Raw genomic sequence first — 26092 nt, forward strand, 5'->3', positions numbered from 1 at the left:
TATGAAAGGTCTTAATATTAAAAATAAAAAATAAATATTTATGAAAGGTCTGAATATTAAAAATAAAAAATAAAAAAGGACGCATAAAAATAACGGATAAAAGGCGGAGAGGCAGTGAGGTACAAAGGTGAGGCCGTTATCTTCCCGCGGAGCGCTTGCGGGGCGTTTGTTCCACTGTTCAACCCCATGGCGTCCATTTCCGCTACTGGGTCTCTTCTCAAATTCCCCATTCTCTTCCTCGGGAGGAACTCTCTTAACACGGTACGTTCTCCACTTCGTTCCCAATCTCGATTGCTTTAACTGTTCGGTTCCTTGTGCTGCATAAAGCGTTTTGCTATTTTGATTTAGAGCTGGCGCGGACCTCATTTCGTTCGCTTTCCCCACGATTCTGAGCCTTCTTCTTCTCCTTCTTCTTCTTCCGGTATTTGTTTCATTTCAGACTTTCTTAACGCTGCAAACTTTTAACTTGTTGGTACTTTTTGAGTAATTGTTTGTATTTCTTATGTAGTGGACAGTACTGAAGGATGTTTCAAGCTAGTATTTGATCGGAGAGGTGTGGTTTTCTCATCTTTCGGCCTGCTCGCTGGAGTCTTGTTGAATGTCGCAGATGATGGACTGGCGGTTGCATCTGAATTTGCTGATAGTAATTTCCTGTACTCTTATCATTTCTTCCTTCTATTTAGAACTAGAGTAGAATGGTTGTTCAGGTTATCGGTAACCTGTTCATTCACATTTCAGTTGCTTACGTCTTGAAACTTCGTGATCAACTTTCCCCAGTCCACGCTCACTGATCCCATGACAACTTCTTTAATCGTAGGATAATGTGAGTGTTGCGCTGCCTAGTGGTAGGGATAAATAGGTTATCCTTCAAATTGTTAGTTCTTGTAGCACAGCACCAACATCACCCCTTGGAACATACCCTTTCCTTTAACCAAAAGTTGGGTTACCATGATCTCTCCATAATGGGTAATCTAAGTAGTTGAAACTTCTTCACTACTTTTTCAGATGTGAATTTGAAGTGGCCCACTACTCATTAGTCCTAACAACACCCCTCAACTTCATGAAAACAGAGTCCAATCCAGCTAAGTTTAAAGGCCGGTGATTCTCCTGTGAGTGAAACCAAAAAATTGAGTCTACTGACCGTGGTTTAGAGACTTGCTGGGTAATTTGATTTGTTTGGTCCATACAAACTTGACATTACCATTGCCTTAGGAATAGTAGTTCAATTTATGCCTAGTTCAAAGGAAGGTTCTACGAGTGTTTTCTATAGAATGTTCATGTGATGTCCCACGTTGGTTGGAGAGGAGAACAAAACACTAAACCTTCCCCTAGTAGACGCATTTTAAAGTCTTGAAGGGAACCCCGAAAGGGAAAGCCCAAAGAGGACAATATCTGCTAGCGGTGGATCTAGGCCGTTACAAATGGTATCAGAGCCAGACACCGGACGAGATGTGTCATCCTTCTCGCTGTTCCCCGAAGGGGAGTGGATTTGGTGGCGGTCCCACATCGATTGGAAGAAGAAAAGAGTGCCAGGGAGGACGCTGGGCCCCGAAGGGGGTGGATTGTGATGTCCCATATTGGTTGGGGAGGAGAACAAAACACCAAACCTTCCCCTAGTAGACGCGTTTTAAAGCCTTGAGGGTGAGCCCGACAGGGAAAGCCCAAAGAGGACGATATCTGCTAGCGGTGGATCTAGGCCGTTATAGTTCAAGTACATGAAAGGAATAGTTGGGACATGTATTTTTACTTCTAAGGGTGACAATCTTATCACTACTGTTGTCAAATAACTAGGTTTAATTAGGGGTAAAAGATCTATAGGTACTTTACCCTGGTAGTCTTTTCGATATTATGTACATTGAAGTACTTTTTGGTGGTTTTGTCTGTCTCGTTCTCTTTTGGTATATTTGATGAGACTATGTAAGTTTTTCATTAAGAACGGAGATTGGGGCTCCAAGATACGTTAACAGTTGGCATATTTGAACACATACAGTGCCCGCTCTTAGGGGGAAGGATTATGGCAAGACTAAAATGAAATATCCGGACTATACAGAGACAGAATCAGGTCTTCAATATAAGGTCACCCATTATGAAGTTTATAGTAAAATACTCATCAATATTTTATAGTCCATGTTCTCATAAGTCTTATTTGTTTTAATTTACTTGACAAGGCTGCAGGATCTGAGAATGGGGGAAGGACCCTCACCAAAAGTGGGAGATACCGTTGTGGTAAGACCATAGTGCAGTTTATAGATAACCAAATAATCTGGGAAGAAATTATTTCTCAAGTGTATCAAGTTGTATGGCTTTCATTCCATGTTTAAAGCCCAATGGAGTTGTTCTTATCTAGACTCTTATTATTTTATTTTTGATTTAGGAATAAATGATTCTCACGAACTTAAAATTGATATGTTACACATTTTGAGTGGGAGTTTCTACTTGATGGTTAAGCAAAGAAGTACAGCCAAACTGAAAATTGATGTTGCCTGCACTTTTTTTAGGTCGATTGGGATGGCTATACAATTGGGTATTATGGCCGCATTTTTGAAGCCAGAAATAAGACAAAGGGTGGTTCCTTCGAGGTAGGCAATGCTTTGGCTTCTCATATCGAGGATATCCCTAAGCATTTAATTCAATCTTATTATTTTTATTACGCAGGGTGATGACAAAGACTACTTCAAATTTAGATTAGGTTCTCAACAGGTGAGACATCTGTTCTCATTAAAAAGATTCACCTTTCTTAATTATGATCAATTAAAAAAATGGACTTTACTGTTTCTATGACTAATGTTCTATGTTGTAGCTTTTTTTCTTTCCTGTGGAAATTCCAATTGTTGTTTTTGAGTTCAATATGTTAAATATTTTGGGTTTGTTAAATTGCACGGTGCAATCATTGGTCATGCTAATTCTTCTTAACAGGTTTTGATTTAGCTTCAAGTTTTGTTGACTTTTTTGTTTTTGTTTTTTTTTTTTTAATAAATAATTTAAGCTTGTTTCGGTGTTCCTTGATATCAGGTGATTCAAGCATTTGAGGAAGCTGTTTCAGGCATGGCTTTGGGTGGTATTAGAAGGTGCTGCATTTTCTTTCCTTAACCTTGGATTTGTTTTTCCAATGTGGATGGCTTAACTTGGTTATACTTCATAGCTTATTGACTGGCAAACTCCTTGATGTAATTTTTCTTTACTGAGGTAAGATTGTGTGGCCTCTGACATGTTTGAACAAGCTCTATGCAATTTGATCCAAAGCAAGTTGATGCAAAATTTAAAAGAAACGAGCTGTGCATAAAAATCCAAATTCATGTGCATATTCTTTTTTGGACATATGTGCGACATTTATAATCTATTTAGAGCAGGATTATAGTGCCACCAGAGCTGGGATATCCTGAGAATGACTTCAATAAAAAGGGTCCAAGACCAACGACGTTCTCGGTAACGTTACATTTTTCCTTGGTCAATATACATTTGCATATGTGATATCCCGAGGTTTTTGCATTTTTGATATCAACACTTTCAGGGCCAACGAGCATTGGACTTTGTGCTGAGGAACCAAGGGTTGATAGACAAGACTCTTTTGTTTGATATTGAGCTTCTAAAAATCATACCAAACTCATCAGATTAACGTTGGTTAATCATTCTGCTGAGCAAACATGGAGGTTTCCTTTTGGTTCTTTTGTGTATATACTTGTAGTATAACAATTTGATTGACACAGGCAGGCTCTTACAGCCTTCTCATTTACTGGGTTCCTTATTTTTTTCACAGGGCTTCAGAGGGAGAAAGATTGCTACCGGGAAGCTGCGATATCTCTGCTTGATGGTATTATAGTTTATTGCCCTTTAAGAATATATAGAGGATTCACACGTCTACTTGGTCTGTATTATCACAATTTTCAATTGGTTCTTCATTTTCTGATATGGACGAAGAAAGAAAGATAAAGAAACAAATAAATTTGCAATGCAATGCAGTATGATTGTCTCTCCATTAAACTGGTTCTGAATGGCAATTAATTATTGATCTCATTGACAGAGAGCTGCTGAAGTCCTAAAAATTGATTGAACTATATCATCTCAGCTGAACAATATGCAAAACCACTGTTTTTTAGCTTAGAGCATGGAGAAACGTAGGTCGAATAAACTTAGAACGTGCAGAAACACCCATTTCAAACGGATCCAACAATAACAAAACTTAAGATATTACAAACTAACATAAACTAGATTAAAACACTGAACGTGACCTGAGGTCAAACTCGATGACAAAAACCTCCTGGAAGCACAAATGATTGAAGTATTGTGGAAAGCAAATGAAGTTGGTGCAGGCAGGTGGAAAGCAAACTCCCCCGGAAATAATTAGAAACTGTTAAAACCTTCTTCCAATTATCTAACTGAAAGCTTCCTCCTCTTGTACCTGACCATAACTTTCCCTTTGACACCCACAACCATGGCATTCCAATCAATTTCAGGAAAAGGAGATATTAGCTCCAGTTCAAAATTTCTTAACAACCTACTCCAAATTGCCTTTATCTGTAGATAAGCGAAGGGCTCGCCGAGACACCCGTGCCTACCGCCTCCGAACGAGATGTAGGAGAATGGCCCAGCTGCCTTGTCTTCATCTCGTTCAGGGGAAAACCTGTCTGGATCGTACCTGTCTGGATCCTTATAGACATGAGGAAGTCGATTAGCGAAAGCTGGAGATGTAGCAATTATATGACCCTTTGGTATATCATATGCTTTCCCCTCTTTAGTGGTCACACTAAAATCAGTATGTGAACTGCGCATCAACATAATCAATGGAGGGTGGAGTCTGAGAGCTTCTTTAATACACCTATGGAGATTGTCCATTTCAGACAAGATATCATGATCAGTCTTATCTCCATGTTTTTCCATCAGCTTTTGCTGCTCCTCTATAACAGCAGACATGTACTCTTTGTGGCGTAGAAGATAAGCCCCAGTCCAAGTAGAGGTAATAGAACTAGTGTGTTGACCTGCAAAAAGAGCAGCTATGAGCAAACCAGTGACCTCAGTATCTGTCGTTGGTCGACCATCTTTGTACTTTGAGTCAATAAAACATTGCAACATGTCATTCTCTGAACTTCCATTGCATTTTCTGGAAGCTATGATCTTAGCAAAGATATCCGCAAGCTTGCTGCGGGCTCGATCACGACGACGATGAGCCGGGATAGGCAGGTAGGGGAACATTACACTGATTGGGAGCATTCCATTGTCAAGGTCATGAAACAAAGCAGAAACGTCCGCAAAAAGCTTATCACGAACCTCTCTACCCAATAGACATCTACTAGCTGTTAAGATGATAAGATGCTCCAACTCATACTTGAGGTCCACTTCCCCACTGTCTCCCCACTTAGAGAAGTAATCCTGCTCAATACCCCACCACATTCCATTGTTACAAACAGATTTTGCAGAAAAACAATGGAAATTGAAGATTTGGACTCAAGCATCAGGAACTAGAAATGAAGTTCAGCCATAGAATACGAAGAACAACATTTAAGGATGGTTGTTAAAGTTGAAAACTAGATTTTTATAGCTGAATTACTGACCTCTGCTTCTTTGACCATCTGATCCACATAGCCCTTCAATTTAGTGACTCTAAGAGCCTCAGTGAAGAACCTGAACTGTTCTTGGCGAATGGAGTAATCCACATCAAACACAACGCCAGGCCCAAAAGTAGGCACATTGAACTGGTAAACTTCCTGCTGGCTAAGATCAGACTCAGATGCCTTGAAGAAATGTGCAGAAACCTCAGGCCCAATCAAGAAGGTGATTTTCTTGTGCAATAGGTTCAAGGTGAAGACACTCCCAAGCTTAGGGTACTCCTCCCTCAGCATAACAATCGGACCCTTAAGAAAACGGACCATTCCCCCAACCAAGGGCAACCCTCTCACAGTGGGAGGAGCCCGTTTGTTAGATCTGGATTTCAGAACGGAAGAAATGACCTTCGCAAGGACTAAAGTGGCCACTACGAGCAGACCGACATTGAAGAATTTGTTATCCGGTTCCATCGCACACAGCCTGCAAAAGATTCCAGAACGGGGATTGAGATTAAACAACACACAAACAGAGAATCGAAACGAAAATGAGAGACACAGAAATGGAAGATGAAGGAGACCAAATGCTAAGAAAACTCCAAACGAACGGAAATGGGCGGGCGGCGCTGGAGTTGGAATCGGAGAGGTCTGAGGGACCTGAATTCTGAGATTGAAGGTGGAGATCAGGAAGGCATTTGAAGACGAAGAAGAGGACAGAAACAGCGCGGAGAGAGAGTTTGGGCAGTCCAGAGAGGGCAATGCAATGGGTTTATCCCTCAGAATGCATTGGCATCACGTGCAAAACAGTGGGTTTAATGGTATTCTCACTTTTTTTAAAACATCAAATCTTGTTTCATTTACAACCTTATTGGCTACAAAATTCAAATAAATTGGTAAACTATGAGAATCTTTAATTGCTGGCTCAATTTTTTATAATTTGTAACGTTCGATGTTCGAGAGAGAAATAAATCGAGCCTAGCTTACGTTACATCCAACCATTCGGACTAGATTATGTATGAATAATAATAATTATAATAGATTAAATTATCGATTTGAAAAATTTTCAGTGGTCTAAATATCAAGTTTCAGTTTAGATATTATGGGTTTAAAAGTTCCCATTATTTACGCAGTTTGAGAAGGTATAATTTGACTCGGAAAGTATTCATACTTTTGACTTTATGGTATCGAAAGATTATGCGTTTAGAATAACTTTTTCTTTGTGTTGCCTTTATTTAGATGTTATCTTTCTCTACACTTCTATCGTTTTTTTTCGATGATGCTTGTTTCAACGAACATGACAAATACTATATTAGAATTTGACTCAAACAAAGGGTTATCATTATCAATCCACTCATTTTCCACGAGAACAAAGAACGAGACATGTACCTCAAAGAAGAACTCTGTGCCATGAATGCACAAGATCCATTCCTTCCCACTATGATAAATGACTATATACCTAGTTAACCTCTAAACGTGACAATTATGGCTCACGACATATTGATATAGCAAATCCAATCCAAAACAAATCGGTAGACTAATTATATTTCTTAGTAAAGAAATTACCCCAACAGAAAAAGACATCAACAATCTTGCTACAAGAATACTCAAAACTACAATAGCCCATGCCATAGAACTACCAAATGATCGTGACTAAGGGCTCTCGTGCATCAGCCACATAAAAGGTCTCGAGGAATTAAGAATGTGGACGATATTCAATAAATAATAAACTACATATTTGTCCACACCACAAAATAGTAAAAACAAGTGGTTTGTCGCTACACCAGATAATTGTTGGATGGATCAATATAGACAGATAATTTAATTAGACAATACGATTTGTTTAACATTTAGTTTATATTATTTTAATCACACTTTTTAGACTATTTTAGATTTGAAAACAATTAAATTTAAAAAAAAAAACATGGAATAGTTGACAACCTAGTACTAGACAATTTTTTTTTTTTTTTTTTTTTTTTTTTTTATAAATTAATTAATTTATTATTAAAATTTTAGACACAGCCCAAAAGGCTTACCAAATCCCTAAGTAGGCACGATTTAGATTCAGATTCAGATTCAGATTCAGGGATCAGATTTTTCAGTTTCAGTTTCACCATTGTTGACCTCTTTTCATCTTCTTCTGCAGCCCTAACCCGTCTTTGCCAGCGTCCACTTCCACTCCCCTCTCGCTTTCTCTCTTTCGATTCGAATGCTTCCTCCTTTTTTTCACTCACGGCGCCAATGCTGATCTCTTCCGTCCACGGCAGCCTTTCGCCTGTGCCCTTTTAGTGTCTGCCCTCCCAAGCACCGAACAGTGAGCGTCCTTCATTGCCGTCCAGCTCTTCAATCTCCGTTCTCTATTCTGCCTCTTAATCTGNTTTTTTTTTTTTTTTTTTTTTTTTTTCTTTTTCTCTCTTATTCGATCGTTGCTCGGTATAATTTTGTTGGATGATTATCGGATCTGGATTCTGATTAAGTAGCTAATAGAATGGGCGGACTTAAGTTCGGCTGTGTACGTCGCTTCCTTGGGTGTAGCCTCTGTGCATGGAAAGTATTTTCATGTCTACGAGTTTGTATGTTCGCGAAATAGGTTGAGAGAATTTAATAATACTGAATTTGTTTCAACTACAAATTCGAATTAAGGATTTTTATGCTTTTATTTCTAAGTTGTGGGGAAATTGAAGAAGTAATTCTAAGGTCCTGTTGTTTACCCTAATTTTCTGATGCAAAGTGCTCAGTCTAATCACAAATGCACAGTGCAAGCAATGTCTCAAGATATGAAGTTTCAATTTGTTTGTTATGTTTCAGTTGATGAGTGAATTGGATCCTGTATCTCTTATCACCTTTAAAATTATAAGCACTTTCTAGTTCTTTAATGCATGCTGTATACCGGTGCTTATTTTTTTCATCATGGTCTTGAGCAACTTGGCTAAGAAATTGGATGCCGACCATGTAAGGTTTAGGCATGGAATTCATAGATGGGCTTGTTAACGTGTGCAATGAGTATTGCATTTGTTTGATATTGTTATGCAATATTCTTTTATCAATATCATATGGCTTGAGAAATATCAAGTTATTAACTTCAATGATGAGAGAAGATATGCTTCCACTACACATTTTATTACGGAGATAATGTTTTACAAACGCTCAGCAGGTCGTCTCAAAGCAAACAAGTTTATGAGCTGGTTGGATAATTACAGTGAACTTACCAGGGGAATTCTTGAATAGGTTTTTCATATCCGGTTTCAAAAATTGAGGAAACAAAGCATTCCTTTTAAAAGAATGCAGAATCAGGAAAATCTTGATGCTGATGGGAAAGTGGAATCTGTGATATCAATTCAAACACCAGACTACGATAGTTGGGACACTTTTGGTGACGATGAAATCATGCAGCAGAAATCTGCAATTTTTGTTCAGGAGGCTGAGAAAGTTCCATTTGTTGGTGACAAGGCAGGTTCACCTATTTAAGTTTAATATCCTGCATTTTTTAGTCTTGATGTTGCAACACTTTTACCTCTTTTTCTTCCTTGTGTTTGTGTTTTTGGTTACTTTTTTTTTGTTTGGTACATGTTTCATCTTATACTGTTGCATCTGGCGTTCTGTTGTGTTCCTGGATTTTTATTATCCATTTTTAAATCCTTATTTGCATTCAAGGACCATGCTTCATCCACCTATGCAAGTAGGAAACCAAGTTTTAATCTTTATTCTTCCCTTCTTTTTCCATATTATGCTATGAAGTGGATACCCTTATTTTATCAATCATACCATGTTTGGAAAAATCATAAAACATTGTTTACCAACAGAGTTTCTAAGCATAGATTTAGAAATTATTTGGAGTTTAGAAATGTTGGAGGGATTCAGCACCGTTGTTTGCTTCAAAAGTTGAACTTTATGTAAGTTTATTGACATTTTTTGGAGTTCAGCTTTTGGGCTTATGTCTCTAACCCTCTTATGGAGCTTGGGGTAGGGTTGGTTGTTTGTTGTTGGATGAGGTGCTTTTGAATTCCTCTTTGTAGCTTCATAGCTCTAAGATGGTCTAATCAATTGATCTTTCTTTTACTCCCTAATGAATCTTAATGGCAAAGGAGCTGCAGGAACCACTTTCTTCTTTAGAAGCTGAATATAAATCCGGAAGTCCCATTTTGCTGGAGAAAATTAAGGTTTTATTTATTGCCTTTATTCTATTGTTATTATTGGGAGAGTAGTTTTTCTTAGAATATATTTATATTACATGTTCTGCAGGTGCTCAGCGGCCAATATGCTGCCATTCGTCGAACACGCGGTGATGGGAATTGCTTTCTCCGCAGCTTCATGTTTTCGTATCTTGTAAGTCTAAATACTTTTAATGTATCTCAGCTGATTGGTTATTGTACTTTTGGTACATCATCGGACTTCAGCTGCTACTGACTTGGCCTCTCTAACCAGGAACATATTTTAGTGTCGCAAGACACTGCTGAAGTTGATCGGATCAAAATAAATGTGGAAAATTGTAGGAAAACACTTCGAAGTCTGGGATATACAGAAATTACTTTCGAAGATTTTTTTGAGGTAAATTGTTTCTGTGCCCATTTTTTTAAAAAATTAGTTTATTATTTGAATGTCTAATCCCTGCTCTAAGCAATATTGGCTTATTTCTCCCATTTAACTCAAGTCGGTGGAAGTTTAGAAGCAACTGTTCTTACAATCTCAAAATGTGCTATCGAACATACCAGATAGAAATAGTGCTACATCAATTTTATTGTTGCCGAGATGTTTTCCTTGCAATTTGTGATGCTATAGTATGTTTTTGGCTTGAATAGCGGCTTGTCAAGGACTTATACTGAGGATGTTTTTAATAATTAATCCATTATGCCTCTATCTCATAGTTCATGCTAATTCTTAATTTGAACATTTTATGTACTGAGTGCTTCACCTCATTGAAGTCCTCGCTTCGTTTTGTATCTTGCACATGAACCCTTAAAGAGCTGTTCTGTTTCATCGTGCTTCGTACTTCTAAAAACATTGTCCTGAATTTCCACCACCTAAAAGAATCGAGATGTCTAGACTCATCCTTATTTATTATTGTTGTCTTTATTTCCTTTCGGTATAAACTAGCTAAATATCCTCGGTTAACGGTGGTTGTCTTAAATATAATTTCTGATTAATAGGTATGTTTAAAATATCTTTTCAGCTATTCCTTGAGCAGCTGGAAAGTGCTCTTCAAGGAAATGAAAATTCTATAAGGTGTCAGTGCCCTGCCCTTCTACCTTGGAATTTCAATTCTCGAATTTTATTTTATAGTGGAATATTCTGTTGCTTTCAGCTGTGAAATCGGTCATTCATGATTGCCTTTGACTCTTAGTTTTCTTGAATACAGTCATGATGAACTTGTTCTAAGGAGTCGAGACCAATCTATCTCTGATTATGGTCGGTGATGTTTGTAAATTCAATATTCAGTCGCCTCGCTCTTTCTGTTTCTTCTGACAAATTTGTTTTGCTAGTTGTTATGTTTTTCAGGTTTGTTACATCAGGTGAAATACAAAAGCGTTCAGAATTTTTTCAGCCTTTTATTATGGGATTGACACATGGAACGGTTGATCAGGTTTCTTAAATTTGTAAAACTTCAAACAAGTTTTACATTATTTGTTGGCCTTTATTATATTTAGATTTATGTTGCAAATTTGAGCATACAAATTATGTTGAAACCTAAGTTGATTCGTTTGGGTAGCGAGTTTTAAGTGTAGTTTCTAGCAGAAACAGATTATACCTAGTATGCAATAATGATGATTTTAGATCATATTACCTTGGACAGGAATAATATTGGATCTTTCACATTCCCTTGTTTACTTCGAGTGGGGAATAGAATAAGGGCAACCCACTTAAAAATGAAGAATCGTGTTCGTATTTTGGAGAAGCATCATTACATCATAAATGATTATCAATTGCCTACTCCTATTCTCTGGGTCCAATTTTTTTTAAAAAAATCTCTACCATTTAGTGGGTCCTACATATATTGAACTTCTGACTCATTCTAAGAATTTAATTGTCAACAAACAATATCTACCACAATTTTCTTTTTCCTGATCCAGATTTAATTTTAGTAAACAAGACCTCCTTGAGTAACCTAGTTGTCAATAAAGGGTATGTAAATAATAGAGTGCAAAGGGCATGGGTTCAAGGCTTCAAGCAATGGTAGCACCTACCCAGGTTTTAATTTCCTGTGAATTTCTTTGCTATCTAATGCAGTAGGGTAGACAGTTGTCCTGTAAGAATAGTTGAGGTGTGTAAAAATTGATCCAAACATTTACGGATTTTAGAAAAAATATTCTGTCCAATTAGTCAGGATTTTGGTTCTCACTGTTTGTTTGTATTAAATATACAAGACCTTGGTCCATTGTTTTATCTGGATTAAAATGAAATTGCTTTGGTCTTATTATCCCATATTTTTGTGCATCAGAATCCTTTTATTCTCTTATTTAAGAAGATAGAATAACCTTTATATCATGATTTCCAATCTCGTTCTCATTTTATCTTTTCTGGCACAGTTCTGCAAATCAGCAGTTGAACCAATGGGTGAAGAGAGTGATCATGTACACATAATTGCATTATCTGATGCATTGGGTGTGCCAATCCGTGTTCTGTACCTCGATCGGAGCTCTTGTGATTCTGGTGGCATCAGTGTAAATCACCATGATTTTGTTCCTGCTTCTAATGATGTCTCAGGTGTTAATGTTGGCTCTGAGATAAAGATCCCTTTCATTACTTTGCTCTATCGTCCTGGTCACTATGATATTCTCTATCCAAAGTGATGCGCATTGGTGAGCTTTAAACTTGAACTTGTTCGAAAAATTCAGTCATAGAAATGTCTCTTCCTGCCCACCTTTTATATTGCAAGAGATTATCTGTATAGTCTGTATGTATAAAATGATGATGTTTTAACAGTGTATTACTGCTACATCCTCATTCATCACGCAAAATGATATTTCCATCTGTAGTTGTCTACTATTATTTGCAAATGTGTTTGAAGTCTTTGATTTACTTGGGAATTTTATAGGATTACTGAAGGATTTTTTCTGGGTTCATCTTAAGTTTAATGTCATGTATTTCAGGCCACTGGCGAACCCAGGTGGGGCTCTCAAAGATGAACTGCATTGGCACGGCAGACATGGATCCAAAGTTTCGATGAGATAAAGGTTGGATCTTTATAATTGATGCTTGCCAGATGCTCTGTACTGATTTTAAATATATTGTTGAGCTGTTTGAGTTTTTTTTTTAAAAAAAAAAACTATATTCGCCGGGTTAACTGAAATTTGGAATATATGTGATCAGTCATTGAGATACAAATAGATTTCCTTGTGCCGAAACTTGATCTTTATCGAAAATAGTAGGTTTCTTAGGGATTTGCCCTTTTTCTTCCGGAGTGAATTAGCCTAAATTGCATATAAAAATTGCACTACTATACAGTGTAGTATTAAATTTGATGAAACTAAAATTTTGGGTGAAAATTTATACATCAGGGGTAACAGCTGCCCCCTATAATATTGTTTAGGGTGATAGGAAGACATTTTAGTTCTTGGAGTCATCAAGGTTTGAAACTATTAGTCAAGCGTGCTATGCATATTGAAGGAAGGAGAAAAGAGGTCTCTTTCCTTGCTTGATGGTAGAGGTCAATCCTCTTTCACTTTTTGTGCCTCCTTGTAGTCCTTAGGGTCGAGTGTCTATTATGAAACCTCAGGGACCAAAGAAACATCTAACTCTAAGTCTTGGATNAAAAAAAAAAAAAAAAAAAAGACAATATCTCAATAGAATCCAAAATTCCAAAAGTAGTTCATATGGAATCTCTATCTAACCTCCCCTCGTTGGCTTTTCCTTGAGTGTTGAATCAAGGCAAGAAAGCTGAAAGAATAGTGACCAAAGAAACATATAAGAAGCTTAAATAGACTTCATAGAAGTGTTAATATCTGATTTTCTCATGGTAATATCTGATTCTCTCTCAACATCAAGGAATTATCCATGTTAGTATCAGTCCTTGATTTTGGTAGTGTTTATTTATTATTTGATTGAGTTACATTAGTAAGGAAGTTCTTACCCCAAATGTTGAACTCAATAGTCACTATTAAGCTTAAACTTGTTCATCTTTTCTCTCTCCTAAGTGTCTTTCTCTCTTTCTTGTTATCATTAACATTTGAGGCTTTGGAGATGTGACTAGAAAGAACGTTGCACCATGTATAGGATAGGAGTTAAAAATGAGTATTGAATAAGAGTGTGAAAAGAAAGGAAAGTGGGTTTGGGAGATGGTAGAAGCAACGGTGGTATGGCTTAAAAAGCAAAAGGTTTGATCCAAATTTCATAGAAAGAGATGCAAATTGGTCAAAAAAGTGGAAGGACATAGGCCATAGCATAGTCTTCTCTTCACTTCATCATAAAGTAAAGTTCCACTCCCATTCTTCTTTTCCTCATTTTCTTATAACTTTCCATCTATTCTCAAACACTATTTTTGGCCTACGTGGAAAATCATGTCTAAAAACTTTATTGGGATCATCAAAATGAAAACATAGAAGAATTTTTTATTGTCTTTTTTTCTCGTCTTTCTCAAAATGTCTCGCTCGGACCCTTGGAATTCCTTAACATCTGTCTTAACCGAGTCGAGATAGGTATTCTCCTAGGTTACAACCAACAAGAACACATGGTTCTTCCCAACAAGCTACCCACCATATACTTGTTTCTTTTTTTCTCTCCTTAGGTGTTTAGGAACAGTATAATGATTTGAGAATCATGCAAAAGAAACATCGTTTTGGTAGGATAGAATTTTAGAAACAATTTGCAGAAGGAAAAAAAAAAAAAAAACATAGATTTTGTTGTTTCCATATGTTTTCTTTCTTGTTATGATTAAATTAATTGTTTGTATGTGACTTTTGTTTGTACCAATGATTTTTCAAATTAATTGGAATTTCACCTAACTTAATACATATGGATATTTGATCATAATTTTGTACTCTTTTTTTCATGCATGAGGAAAAAAAATATAGAAAAAAGAAATAAGGAAATGTTTTATTACGGTAAGCATAAAGGCATATGATTGAAACAAAAATATTCCTCAATCATGGTGGAGAGTTGATGAAGAAGCTTAAGCACTTTACCCCACACAATAATCATCTTTGTCCCCTCCCCAACAACTTCATTCATTTCTCAATATTTTCCGTTATATATTAATAACTAAAATACCATAAAATTCAACCGTCGTAATGTTTTACTTATACATGTTTCAAATATCAAATATCCATCCTAAGAGTAGGGTTTAGGGTTAGGATGATTTAGCCTTATTTTCGGGTTGGCTGAACCAAACTAGCTCCGACCCACAAACTTAAATGAATGTTTGGGGTTTTTTAATAATTAACCATAACCCAAATCGAGGAAAAATCTAATCCAATCGACCCCATAGGATGGTTTGATTATTTGGATCATCCAATCATACAGAAAGTTTTGTTTGATTCCCTCTCTTTGAGGATTTTGTGAGTTGGAGGTGGAAGTTTCTCTCCCATCTTATTTCATCATCCATCATTCATTAAATTTTTACTCCAAAAAGAAAAAAAAAAGATACAAACATAGTTTAGATTGTGCTTGATTTGTACCATCTTCTTCTTTTACAAAAACCCTCGGATCAACGGTGGAGATCATTTTGGACAGAAACAAGTGGGCCCTCACATAATTTTTGGTTTTTTCTTTTTGGTATATCCTTTCTCTCTATTGGATCATCCATTTCCGATTTCTCCCAAAAATAAAAAAAGAAAAAAGAAAAGGAGGGAAATTTATTTTATTTTTTTTTAAAAAGGGGCCCCACTTTGGGTGGGACATAACACAGTTGTGTGCCACATTAGATTCTAAGATGGTAAAACTCTTTCCTCTACCATCTACACGCGCTTCTGCAGCACGTGTCCACCAGTCACCTCCTTTAATTACTTGTAGATATATATATATATAGTCTTTCCATTCATATTCTTGTTGTAAATGTGTCCAAACATTTGGGTATAAATAATATAGTTAAATAATTAAGTTGACCAAAAATTATCCGTTAATCATTTATAATCATCCAAATATAAAGAATTTAAAAACCATATTTAGTAATAAATATAAATAAAATAAAATAATTTATAAGACGAGAATTTTAATGATAGTTAATTGCACAAATTATATCATGTCATTTGATTTAGAACAATATATAAAATACGGTAAAAATGGTAATATTCTTTCAAAATTATAATATTTTAAAAAAATTATAAAATAATAATATTATTAAAAATAAAGTCAAAAAATACTTATTTTTGTTATTACTCGAAAGGAGTTTGAATAAATGATAAATGATAATTTGGGGAATTTGTTTTTTTTGTTTTGTTTTGTTATCTTTTAAAACGACACCGCTCTGGGCGTATGGTGGTCGTCTGGGATTGACAGACACGCGCCCTCAAAAGGCGGTGGCTTGTCTCAATTCTATTTTTGTCACTTCCCACTCTAAACAAAACGACGTCGTTCCTTTCACCCTCCTAAAACGACGTTGTTTCTTTCTCTTGCCTTTGCCTCCATTTCTATTTAAAATGGGGAAAAAAATGAATTTCATTTTTTTATATTGTGTTCGATCAGTTTGCATATAACTCGACTAATCTCATCGGATAATCGCCGATCCCGGCTACATTCCGTTTACAAAAAAGAAAAAAAAAAAACATGTTCTAATATTTAAATTTAGAAATATGTTCCATTTTGGAACATAAACTTAAAACTTTTAAAATTAAGCATTTTTACCCAAAGTTTCCTTAGGTCTATTTTAGTAAAATTTGAAAGTTTTTGATGTATATTATTTTTCTTTTTTTGAAAATGAAAATAAAAAAATAAAAAAAAAAAAGGAAAAAAGAAAAGAGGAGAGAGAAAGAGAGGGAAAAAAAAGGGAGGGGCCAAAGGCAGAGAAAAAAAGCTCTGTTTTTTCGCTTTAATCAATGACTGTGCCCTGTCTCTCCTCGTCTCTCACACACATTGTTTCCCTTTCAACATTTTCAACATTTTCTCAACATTTTCAACATTTTCAACATTTTCAGGTTTTAATAATGTTCATCAGAAGCGAAGAAGAGATTAGAGATTCTGAAAATCTCCTCAGCTTATCAAACTCCCATCCAATTCCCCATACAACGAACAACACCGTAACCCACATCCATTAATGCCCTCATTTTCCTTCTTCCTCTCCTCCTTCTCAATCCCATTTCCCCTTCTTTTCTTCCCACTCATTCCTCCTCTTCTAGGGTTTTGAAACCAAATCATTCCCATTCCCCCACCCCTTTCACCTGATTACATCATTAAATTCCCTTCCTAATCCCTCTCTTCTTTTTCGGAGCTGTAAAAAAAGTCCCCTCTCTCTCTGTTCATCATCTTCTCTACCCCTCTGGGTTAATAATTCTTCCCTTTTCTTTTCTGGGTTTTCTCTTTTTTCCCCTATTCTGCCTTGCTCTTCTTCTTCTTACCCTTCTTTTTCTCCTTCTCTTCATAGTGTGGTCGTTTCTTGCGTTTCTTTTTCTGGGGTTTTCTTGTTGTTCATCATGGACTAGAATGTGGAAGATCTGATTCTGTTTTTCACGTTTTTTGGGGTATCCATGTCTCGCTTTGCTCCCCTTTACCCTGATCGTGTTTTAATGGCGCCTTCTGATTGACATTTGGTTTTCCCTCTTGGCTGCAACTATATTTGTTGTCTCTCAAAATGCCTTTTTCGAAGCTTGATGATTCTCCTATGTTCCGCAAGCAGGTCAGCTCTTCCTCTCCTTTTCAACTTTATAATTCATGTGTATGCGCTTTTTTCTTAATTTCATCTTCTCTATTGAGTTCAATTTTTCTGGGTATTAATTATCATCCGGTTTCTGAGACATACAAGGAAACTAGAGGAAGAAGTTTTAGGGTGTTAATAAATTTCGATGAACCCGTCTGTGAATCCTGCAAACCGTCCTTTTCTTTTAATGAACACTTTCCATATTTGTTTCATGGCCAAGCAAGCGGTCAATATCATTTTGGAAAAGTTCCTTTAATGAACGGATATGCCACTTATATCCATCGTCCTTCAGTAAATTACTAGATAGCTTGGTCGTCATTTAAATGGTTAGATGTTGGTTTAATGAGCCTATTCCAAGAAATTCTATTATTCCCAAATTTAAAATTTACTTGCCCTCGAAAATTGGATTGCTACCTGTTCTTAGGGCGGGAATTAAGTGTATAGTTTTTGAAATTTAGGCATTGACAGTCCCTATTAGAATTTTGAAATTTCTGTATGCGTATGCATTTGAGTGCGTGTCTATATGTATATCTTTGAAAGGAAAGATCCTATTATTTGAATGCTTGAGTTCTTATCCCGAGCAATGTTTTCCAGTTTTGCTATCTTCTTTATGTCACACTTCCCAAGTCTGTTTGGTTGTTCCTTATTTTTTTATTTCTAGCATCTTAAAATTGGTAAAAGGATATGAACAAATAGTTACAGTCTGTAAAGGTAATGACCACCGCCATCACTAATCCCCATGCCTTTGAAGGTTACCATAAAAGGAAAAATATGATAACAGATCAACCGTGCAGAAAACGTATCAACATTGTTGATTTATATGTAATAATTGACCAAAGAGATACCATAAATCTATCTCATTTCCAGATCTCTCTGTACTGTCTCCATTTTAATCCTAAACAATCTAGTTACTAGTCTTTCTTTTACTGTCTGAGATTGTTAAGATAAAACCATACCATATGATTACTGCTGTTTTCTTTAAACCGAGTGCTGGACTGCCAGTCAATTGACCTTAAAAGTTTACCCACCAAAAAAAACAGAGCTTTCCAAGATGGATCATCTCTCGAAGATATCATGAATATATAATGAACACTCAAAAAGGAAAATAAAAAAGAAGAAGATGGAAGTGATTTTGGCTGGCTTGTTCCCAAATGGACAGTACCTTGGTTTCTCCATGTCATCTAATGAAACAGAGACAACTTTTTCTCCGATGTAGAAAAGCGTAGGAACTAATATTAGCACTCCTAGGAGCATACCGAAAGGCACTCCAATTTGAGTTGATCAAGAAAAGAGTATAACCCAAACAATTATTCGAAGGAACATTAACTGGATGATTTCATCCTTGCCTTCTTAACAACATACCTTCATTTCCCTGGTTTGTCTATAAAAGTTACGTAATTGCTCTGTACATGACCGCCATGTGATACATGCATCTTGTCTTCCAATTATACTTTAAACAAAATTTTGCAAAATTTTGATATAGGAAGGTACTTGAGTGGATCCCAGATGTTCGGAAGGTAAATCTTTGAAAATATCTAATAATGTAATTAGCAAGCGCATGTAAATTTGAGAGAGTAAAAATGGAACAATTATGGAAGTAAAATGGATACAAGACGGTCTTCAAGCTTGCAATTGGAAGAAGTTAGAACCATTACCTTTAGATTTTTAAGCAGATGCTGGTAAATGATTTATCTACAGCCAGAGGATTGAGATTTTGTAAATGATTTGACTACAGAGATGCTATTGTAAATTTTGTAAATTCTGATTTGGTTCTCTTCATGCAGTTAAATACATGTTGAGATTCGTTTATCTGCAAATATGCTGGTTTTGCTAGGTTACTCTTACACTAATTATAAAGATGAGTGTATTATTTTGGAACCCTTGAATGAATAATTTGCGTGCTTGTACCAATTGGAATATTTTTCATACGAAAGTTGTTTTTGTCGTCAATAACGTTTGTGATACAGATACAATGCTTGGAGGAAAGTGCTGAATTATTGAGGGAGAGGAGTTTGAAGTTTTTTAAAGGATGTCGAAAGTACACGTACGTCTATTTTGGCATTTTTGATTCTTCATTTTGTTTGTTGTTTAGAAAATATGTGTGTCCCTCCATAAGGAGTTTCGGTATCAATACAGTTGTGCTTCTACATGAAGTCAGAATCTTCTCTAGAGGACTTTAGTCACTCACACAAGGATTTTCTTTGATATTCAATGCAATTTCCGTTAGATAGGTTTCGACAACTTTTACTCTCAAGGCCAAGATTCTGCAAGAATTTTCTAATGGCCCTTTCTTTCTTTATTTTGCAGTGAAGGACTTGGTGAGGGATATGATGGTGATATTGCTTTTGCAAGTTCTCTGGAAACTTTTGGGGGAGGGCATAATGACCCAATCAGCGTTGCTTTTGGTGGTATGCTTGTTTATTTAAACTTTATTTGGTTATAGACGTGTTCACAAGCTCGAGACGTTAGACACCACATGATTTTGAGTAACACTTGCATCAAAGGTTGTGATTGCTTAGTGGCGTTTTGTTGTTTGCGTAGTGCAGTCATATTAATTTCTCTTTATCTGCAACAACTCTTGCTCTATATGCTTTCTTTCTTCAAATGATCATTGAATGTATGACTTCTATTACAGATTGTCTTCTTATATCAAGTTTAGCTAAATCTTCTAGTCGACAGTTCAATATTGCTCGGTCAATTAACATGTAGACGATATTTCAGGACCTGTCATGACCAAATTTACAATTGCATTGAGGGAAATCGGGACATACAAGGAAGTCCTTCGTTCCCAGGTAGACTTGGTCTCTTGTGTAAATGTGCTGTGAATATGGTGCATCTTCCATGTTTTTTTCTTTAATCATTGTTCATTCTAGTTTTGTCTGGTAAAAGCTGGATGAAATTTATATTTTACGTCATTGACCACTGATCTGTTTCCATGATTTAAATTTTCCTTCATACAGTATTCTCTCTCTGTAATTCGAAATTTTTAGGTGGTGGGCACCAAAAAGTTTATGGATGCATAATACTCTGTTAGAATATATTCGATATCTTTCTTCATTTTCTATTCGACAGGTGGAGCATATGCTTAACGACAGATTAATGCAGTTTGTCAATTTCGATTTGCTTGAAGTCAAGGTACAACAAATTACAAATTGCTTAGTTTCATTCTTGCTCAATAATCAGAACTTCTTTTTTTAATTTTTTAAATTAATGATTTGGAGGAAATTTCTGTAATCCCTTGGCTCCTTCAAGTTGATTTCTTATCGCCTTCTGTTTCATATTTCTTAAAAGACTATATATAATATATATAAGGAACCGAATATGCAGCTTGTCTGTTTGTGAGTACCTCTTTTAAGGGATCTATTGTTAGTGCAGGAAGCAAGGAAGCGCTTTGACAAGGCTAGCCTTCTCTATGACCAGGTGTGTGATTGTTGGAACTTCTGTATGAAATATATAGCTAAAGTTCATGTAGAATCGACCGAAGCAACTGAAAGCGCTTGATTTTAGTAGTTTCAGTTCTTTTGATGGTTTTTTTAATCTATGCCTTGTTGGATACTTCTGTTAGTTAACTTCAGAAACATATGACATTGCAGGCTCGTGAAAAATTCCTGTCACTGAGAAAAGGGACTAAAAACGACGTTGCTAGTCTATTGGAAGAGGTATTATGCTTAAGCCAAAGTTTTAAAGTTTCTCATCCTAATATTTTTAGAACATAGTTAAGTGGTATTGAATTCGCTCATTAGATATAATTTGGTGTTACACATTCCAGGAACTTCATAACGCTAGATCTGCATTTGAGCAAGCGCGCTTTATTCTAGTAATTTCTGCACTTTTGTCTGATCATTGTTATATGATTCGAATTATATTTCAAATAACTAAACTCAGAGCATTTTATACTGTTATCGATCTTTGTAGGTGACTGCTCTTTCTAATGTCGAGGCCAAAAAAAGGTTCGAATTCTTAGAGGCAGTGAGTGGGACAATGGATGCGCATCTTCGTTACTTCAAACAGGTGAATTCTTGTAAATTATTTTTGGCATATTCGTTAACTGTATCGGCATATTCCTACTCATCTTTTACCTCCTCCTTGCAGGGTTATGAATTGTTGCATCAGATGGAGCCATATATTAATCAGGTTGTCTTCTATTTTGTTTTCGGCTAAAATGGGTATTCATTAACGAGTGTCGGTTATTATTTTGGTTGGGCCGCTTGTTGTATTCTCTGCATGACGGCTATGAAGAATTTCGATTGTTGTATGCTTTGAGGCGTTTGACTATTCAATGTTACATGAGATTGATCAGCTGTGGATTTATATAATTGTTGGGGTTAAAATAACACGATGTGGTTTTGTTTGGCAGGTGTTGACGTATGCCCAGCAATCAAGAGAAAGGTCGAACTATGAGCAGGCTGCTCTTAGTGAACGGATGCAAGAGTACAAGAGGCAGGTTGATCGGGAGAGTAGGTGGTCATCCAATGGTTCGAATGGATCACCTAATGGAGGAGATGGTATTCAAGCCATTGGTAGAAGCTCACATAAAATGATAGAGGAAGTCATGCAATCTGCTGCCAAAGGAAAGGTCAGGAGGAAATATTGCATCTTTGTGTGTCCATTTGCACTATATCACTGTTCCCCTAAGGTGCATTAGGCAGTAGGCTCCTTTTTGCATGGCCATATTTTTATAGTTCAACCATAATTTAGGTTCAAACCATTCGACAAGGTTATCTCTCAAAGCGTTCTTCGAACTTGAGGGGTGACTGGAAAAGACGATTTTTCGTTCTTGATAGCCGGGGATTGCTGTATTATTACCGCAAGCAATGCAGCAAATCATCTGTGAGTAATTAAATCATGTTAACCTTGTCATGAGCAGGAACTACAGGGCAGCTATCTTTTATACATTAGCTTCTGATTAGCTTCATGTGTATGATGGCTTTATTTTAGGCAACTACAGGGCAGCTATCTGGTCAGAGGAATAGTTCAGAGCTTGGTTCTGGCCTTTTGAGCCGCTGGCTTTCTTCCCACAATCAAAGTGGGGTGCATGATGAGAAATCTGTAGCTCATCATACAGTGAACCTGCTCACTTCAACGATCAAAGTTGATGCGGACCAGTCCGATCTTCGGTTTTGCTTTCGCATCATTTCACCGACCAAGAGCTATACTTTGCAGGTTTGATTTAGGGGCTGGTTTTGGCTGTAAATTAATGCTTCACTTCTAGAATCTTTGTATGAAACAAGATAAAGGTTCCCTATAAATCTATTTCTGCATGTTAGTGCAGGCAGAGAGTGCACTTGATCAAATGGATTGGATCGAAAAAATAACTGGAGTTATCGCTTCGTTACTAAGTTCTCAGGCTCCAGAGAGGGTATTACTCTGCCTTTCTTCTTGCTCGACTCGGGATGTTTTTCGAATATTAATGTTAACATTTATTTGTGTAACATTTTGATCAGTGTCTTGCGGGTAGTCCCATGGGAAGTGGTCACAACAGGTCTACCAGTGAGAGTAGTTCTTTTGAAAGTTCTGACTTTGATCAGACAGGGGTTGACGAATACACATCTGAAAGAAATCTTAATTCCTCGCATTTGGAACGCCCTTCTAGAAACTTGCAGCAGCAACGTTCGACTATGAAAATTGAGAAGCCAATAGACATACTTCGTAGAGTATGCGGGAACGATAAGTGCGCGGATTGTGGTGCTCCTGAGCCCGACTGGGCATCTTTGAATCTCGGTGTTCTTGTTTGTATTGAATGTTCTGGCGTTCACCGTAATCTCGGTGTTCATATATCAAAGGTGAATATCTCGAACTCGGGGCAATATGTGCGTGTCGTATTATGTAATGATTTGTTGAAAATATTGTGTGTAGGTGAGATCCCTTACATTAGATGTGAAAGTGTGGGAACCTTCAGTGATCAGTTTGTTTCAGTCTCTTGGAAATACGTTTGCGAACTCGGTTTGGGAGGAGATGCTGCAATCGAGAAGTTCCTTTCAGGTCGATCTCGTTACGACAGGGTAAATGAACTTCACTATTGAGTCAAGTCAAAAGTTTGTGAACACAATGTTGAATATCTTATTTGATTCAATTTGGTTTTGCTAACATTCATCACTTATTTTTATGGTGAAGCTTGTACAGGTTTGATAAACAGCAAATGCATTCTATCAGCAAACCCAGCCATTCTGATCCAATATCAGTGAAGGAGAAGTTCATTCATGCAAAGGTGTGATATCACTTATCTTCTAGTTTGTTTGTTCACGTCTTCTGACAGATATTGTCCTCTTTGGGCTTTCTCTTTTGGGTTTCCCCTCAAGGTTTTAAAACGTGTCTACTAGGGAGAGATTTCCACATCCTTATAAGAAATGCTTCTTTCCCCTCTCTGACCAATGTGGGATCTCACAATCCACCTCCTTTGGGGGTCTAGCTTCCTTGCTGGCACGCCGCCTGACGTCTAGCTCTAATACCATTTGTAACAGCCTAAGCTCACTGCTTGCAGATATTGTCCTCTTTGGGCTCTTCCTTCTAGGTTTTTCCTCAAGATTTTAAAATACGTCTACTAGGAAAAGGTTTCCACACCCTTATATGGAATGCTTCGTTCCCCTCTTTAATCGATGTAAGATCTCACAATCCACCTCCCTTGGGGGTCCAGCGTCCCCACTAGCACATTGCCTAGTGTTTTGCTTTGATACCATTTGTAATAGCCTAAGCCCATCGCTAGCAGATATTGTCCTCTTTGGGCTTTTCCTTTTGGACATCCCCTCAATTTTGGAACACGTCTACTAGGGAGAGGTCTCTGCATCCTTATAAGCATGCTTTGTTCCCCTCTCCAACCAACGTGGGATCTCACAATCCATCTCCCATGGGGATCCAGCTTCCTTGCTGGCACGCCGCCTGGTGTCTAGCTCTAATACCATTTGTAATAGCCTAAGCCCACTGCTTGCAGATATTGTCTTCTCTGGGTTTTCCCTTCTAGGTTTCTCCTCAAGATTTTAAAACGCGTCTACTAGGGAAAGGTTTCCACACCCTTATATGGAATGCTTCGTTCCCCTCTTCAATCGATGTGAGATCTCACGTTCCACCTCCCTTGGGGGTCTAGCGTCCCCGCTAGCACACCGCCTGGTGTTTAGCTTTAATACCATTTGTAACAGCTTAAGCCCACCGCTAGCAGATATTGTCCTCTTTGGAGTTTTCCTTTTGAACATCCCTTCAGTTTTGAAATACGTCTACTAGGGAGAGGTTTCCGCATCCTTATAAGGATGCTTTGTTCCCCTCTCCAACTGATGTGACATCTCACACGACAACTCAGCGAACTTTTTTGGTTTGGCAACATTTGTCCAACATATGCTTGATTAGCTCCTGAGATGTCAAATGGCAACAAATTCTCTAATCTTATTTGAGCTTCTGAGGGACATGATATAGGCTACTCACTGATCTTATTCATGCTTGTTGCTTCTTTTTGGATGTCAGTATGCAGAAAAGGCTTACGTTCGGAAACCAAAGGAAAATCAGTATCCTCATTTAGTAGCGCAACAGATCTGGGATGGTGTTCGCTCGAACGACAAGAAAGCCGTTTATCGTCACATTATAAACTCGGAAGCAGACGTAAATGCGGTTTATAAGCAAGTGGCATGTGGCTCTTTGACTCTTGCTAAAGTAATGTTAATGCAGGACCCGACTGGCCTCGAACATAAAAACAAATCCAGTGATTTTGCGGAGAGATCTACAAGCTCTTCGAACTTGGGAGGTACGAGTGAAGGCCAGCCATTGGAGGATCTAGATGGCTGCACACTCCTGCATCTCGCATGCGAAACTGGAGACATCAGTATGCTCGAGCTCCTTTTACAATGTGGTGCGAACATTAACGCCATTGATTCTCGACGTCAATCAGCTCTTCACCGATGTATCGTTAAAGGCAGAACTGGGTTTGCCAAATTGCTTCTTTCCAGGTTAGATAGTGTGATAAAAGAGATTAATTCAACATTTTCACCCTAGTTCCCTGTCGTTAATCGTTGGGTGTATACGTTGCAGGGGAGCCGACCCACGAGCAATGAACGGAGACGGTAAAAGCCCTCTAGAGCTGGCAGTAGAGTTAAAACTGAATGATGTGGAGCTGGTTGCTATACTAGCTGATTCAAATGGATGAGGAGATTGTTGTGGTGAAATTCCAGACAAGGAAGNTTTTGTTCTTTTTTTGGTTTTTGAGAAGGTGAAAGAGAGTGGTAGGTCAGCTTGCCTGCCCCCTTGGGCAATATTTGCAAGTTAGTCCAACAGAGTTGTATTATTGTAAAATGGCCACAGTTAGTTTGGCTTTTGGAGTTGCCTGCCCCTTTTGTTTTTTTCTTTTTTTTTTATTATTATTATTTTTTATTTTATAATATTTATTAATGAAAGCCTTAGCTGTTTGTTGTATCAATAATCAGCATCTTTTTTTTAATGTATATAGTTATGGGCCGATTTTGCATTATTGGACATGGAGCCTCTTTATGAGATTTTCTGGGGCCCAATACAAGATGGGCCTATTTGGGCCCAATCCCCCACCACAAAATTATTATTTTTATTTCTTTTTTTTTTTAAAAAAAAAAGAAAAGATAAAAGGGGTGGGGCCTGGGGGGTATAATTATATATGATTATATATAATAAATATGAATAATAATAAAATAAAAAAAAAAGGGAAAAAAAAGAAGAGAAGCTTTAGCAGTCGGACATGCTTGACCACAGCTCCATTTCTGTAACCCTAAATTAATCATTTTTTATTTTCTAAAATACGAATTGGGGAAAGCCCAAATTC

At 37.1% G+C, this 26092-nt stretch overlaps 4 protein-coding genes across 8 annotated transcripts; 3 read left to right on the forward strand and 1 right to left on the reverse strand.

The window, feature by feature from the left end:
• The first annotated feature begins 121 nt into the window (after positions 1–121).
• LOC111799883 (peptidyl-prolyl cis-trans isomerase FKBP19, chloroplastic-like) lies at positions 122–3974 on the forward strand. Of its 2 annotated transcripts, none has more exons than XM_023683374.1 (11): positions 122–261; positions 349–421; positions 509–643; positions 1991–2076; positions 2176–2226; positions 2499–2579; positions 2656–2700; positions 3013–3068; positions 3351–3426; positions 3512–3650; positions 3758–3974. In XM_023683374.1, exons 1-10 carry the CDS (start codon positions 187–189, stop codon positions 3614–3616), a joined length of 783 nt encoding a protein of 260 aa, XP_023539142.1. In that variant the 5' UTR covers positions 122–186; the 3' UTR covers positions 3617–3650; positions 3758–3974. The 2 variants fall into 2 exon arrangements, with proteins under 2 accessions (XP_023539142.1, XP_023539143.1); XM_023683375.1 differs by having other exon boundaries at positions 349–417; positions 508–643.
• Positions 3975–4076: 102 nt separating this feature from the next.
• LOC111799880 (sterol 14-demethylase-like) lies at positions 4077–6342 on the reverse strand. The gene is made up of 3 exons (XM_023683370.1): positions 6119–6342; positions 5550–6021; positions 4077–5367 (listed from the first exon to the last, which is right to left on the reverse strand). Exons 2-3 carry the CDS (start codon positions 6009–6011, stop codon positions 4369–4371), a joined length of 1461 nt encoding a protein of 486 aa, XP_023539138.1. The 5' UTR covers positions 6012–6021; positions 6119–6342; the 3' UTR covers positions 4077–4368.
• Positions 6343–7585: 1243 nt separating this feature from the next.
• LOC111799881 (ubiquitin thioesterase otubain-like) lies at positions 7586–12877 on the forward strand. 3 transcript variants are annotated; one of them, XM_023683372.1, is made up of 10 exons: positions 7586–7910; positions 8763–8984; positions 9629–9694; positions 9777–9860; positions 9960–10082; positions 10705–10757; positions 10891–10940; positions 11015–11115; positions 12059–12331; positions 12623–12877. In XM_023683372.1, exons 2-9 carry the CDS (start codon positions 8817–8819, stop codon positions 12320–12322), a joined length of 909 nt encoding a protein of 302 aa, XP_023539140.1. In that variant the 5' UTR covers positions 7586–7910; positions 8763–8816; the 3' UTR covers positions 12323–12331; positions 12623–12877. The 3 variants fall into 3 exon arrangements, with proteins under 3 accessions (XP_023539140.1, XP_023539139.1, XP_023539141.1); XM_023683371.1 differs by lacking the exon at positions 7586–7910 and having other exon boundaries at positions 8690–8984; XM_023683373.1 differs by lacking the exons at positions 7586–7910; positions 10891–10940 and having other exon boundaries at positions 8690–8984; positions 11031–11115.
• A 3602-nt stretch (positions 12878–16479) lies between these two features.
• Positions 16480–25481, forward strand: LOC111800300 (ADP-ribosylation factor GTPase-activating protein AGD3-like). Of its 2 annotated transcripts, none has more exons than XM_023683927.1 (19): positions 16480–17298; positions 19287–19363; positions 19627–19727; positions 20041–20111; positions 20392–20454; positions 20695–20739; positions 20913–20978; positions 21089–21136; positions 21235–21330; positions 21412–21453; positions 21677–21895; positions 22018–22149; positions 22258–22482; positions 22592–22678; positions 22764–23102; positions 23176–23321; positions 23434–23527; positions 24772–25250; positions 25333–25481. In XM_023683927.1, exons 1-19 carry the CDS (start codon positions 17254–17256, stop codon positions 25445–25447), a joined length of 2490 nt encoding a protein of 829 aa, XP_023539695.1. In that variant the 5' UTR covers positions 16480–17253; the 3' UTR covers positions 25448–25481. The 2 variants fall into 2 exon arrangements, with proteins under 2 accessions (XP_023539695.1, XP_023539696.1); XM_023683928.1 differs by having other exon boundaries at positions 17254–17298; positions 23443–23527.
• The last annotated feature ends 611 nt before the right edge of the window (positions 25482–26092 follow it).

This window comes from Cucurbita pepo, chromosome LG08 (genome assembly GCF_002806865.2).
Source record: "Cucurbita pepo subsp. pepo cultivar mu-cu-16 chromosome LG08, ASM280686v2, whole genome shotgun sequence".
Classification (NCBI taxonomy): domain Eukaryota; kingdom Viridiplantae; phylum Streptophyta; class Magnoliopsida; order Cucurbitales; family Cucurbitaceae; genus Cucurbita; species Cucurbita pepo.

Excerpts from the sequence above, each read along its gene's own strand:
- LOC111800300 (XM_023683927.1), top strand. The coding sequence starts at position 17,254 with ATGCCTTTTTCGAAGCTTGATGATTCTCCTATGTTCCGCAAGCAG. Across the intron at positions 20,979-21,088 it reads TTGCTAGTCTATTGGAAGAG|GAACTTCATAACGCTAGATC; the intron begins GTATTATGCTTA and ends TACACATTCCAG. Across the intron at positions 22,483-22,591 it reads CCAAGAGCTATACTTTGCAG|GCAGAGAGTGCACTTGATCA; the intron begins GTTTGATTTAGG and ends ATGTTAGTGCAG.
- LOC111799883 (XM_023683374.1), top strand. The coding sequence starts at position 187 with ATGGCGTCCATTTCCGCTACTGGGTCTCTTCTCAAATTCCCCATTCTC. Across the intron at positions 2,077-2,175 it reads AATCAGGTCTTCAATATAAG|GATCTGAGAATGGGGGAAGG; the intron begins GTCACCCATTAT and ends ACAAGGCTGCAG. Across the intron at positions 3,069-3,350 it reads GCTTTGGGTGGTATTAGAAG|GATTATAGTGCCACCAGAGC; the intron begins GTGCTGCATTTT and ends TATTTAGAGCAG.
- LOC111799880 (XM_023683370.1), bottom strand. The coding sequence starts at position 6,011 with ATGGAACCGGATAACAAATTCTTCAATGTCGGTCTGCTCGTAGTGGCC. Across the intron at positions 5,368-5,549 it reads AGATGGTCAAAGAAGCAGAG|GATTACTTCTCTAAGTGGGG; the intron begins GTCAGTAATTCA and ends GGTATTGAGCAG.
- LOC111799881 (XM_023683372.1), top strand. The coding sequence starts at position 8,817 with ATGCAGAATCAGGAAAATCTTGATGCTGATGGGAAAGTGGAATCTGTG. Across the intron at positions 9,861-9,959 it reads GCTTCATGTTTTCGTATCTT|GAACATATTTTAGTGTCGCA; the intron begins GTAAGTCTAAAT and ends CTCTCTAACCAG. Across the intron at positions 10,083-10,704 it reads CTTTCGAAGATTTTTTTGAG|CTATTCCTTGAGCAGCTGGA; the intron begins GTAAATTGTTTC and ends ATATCTTTTCAG.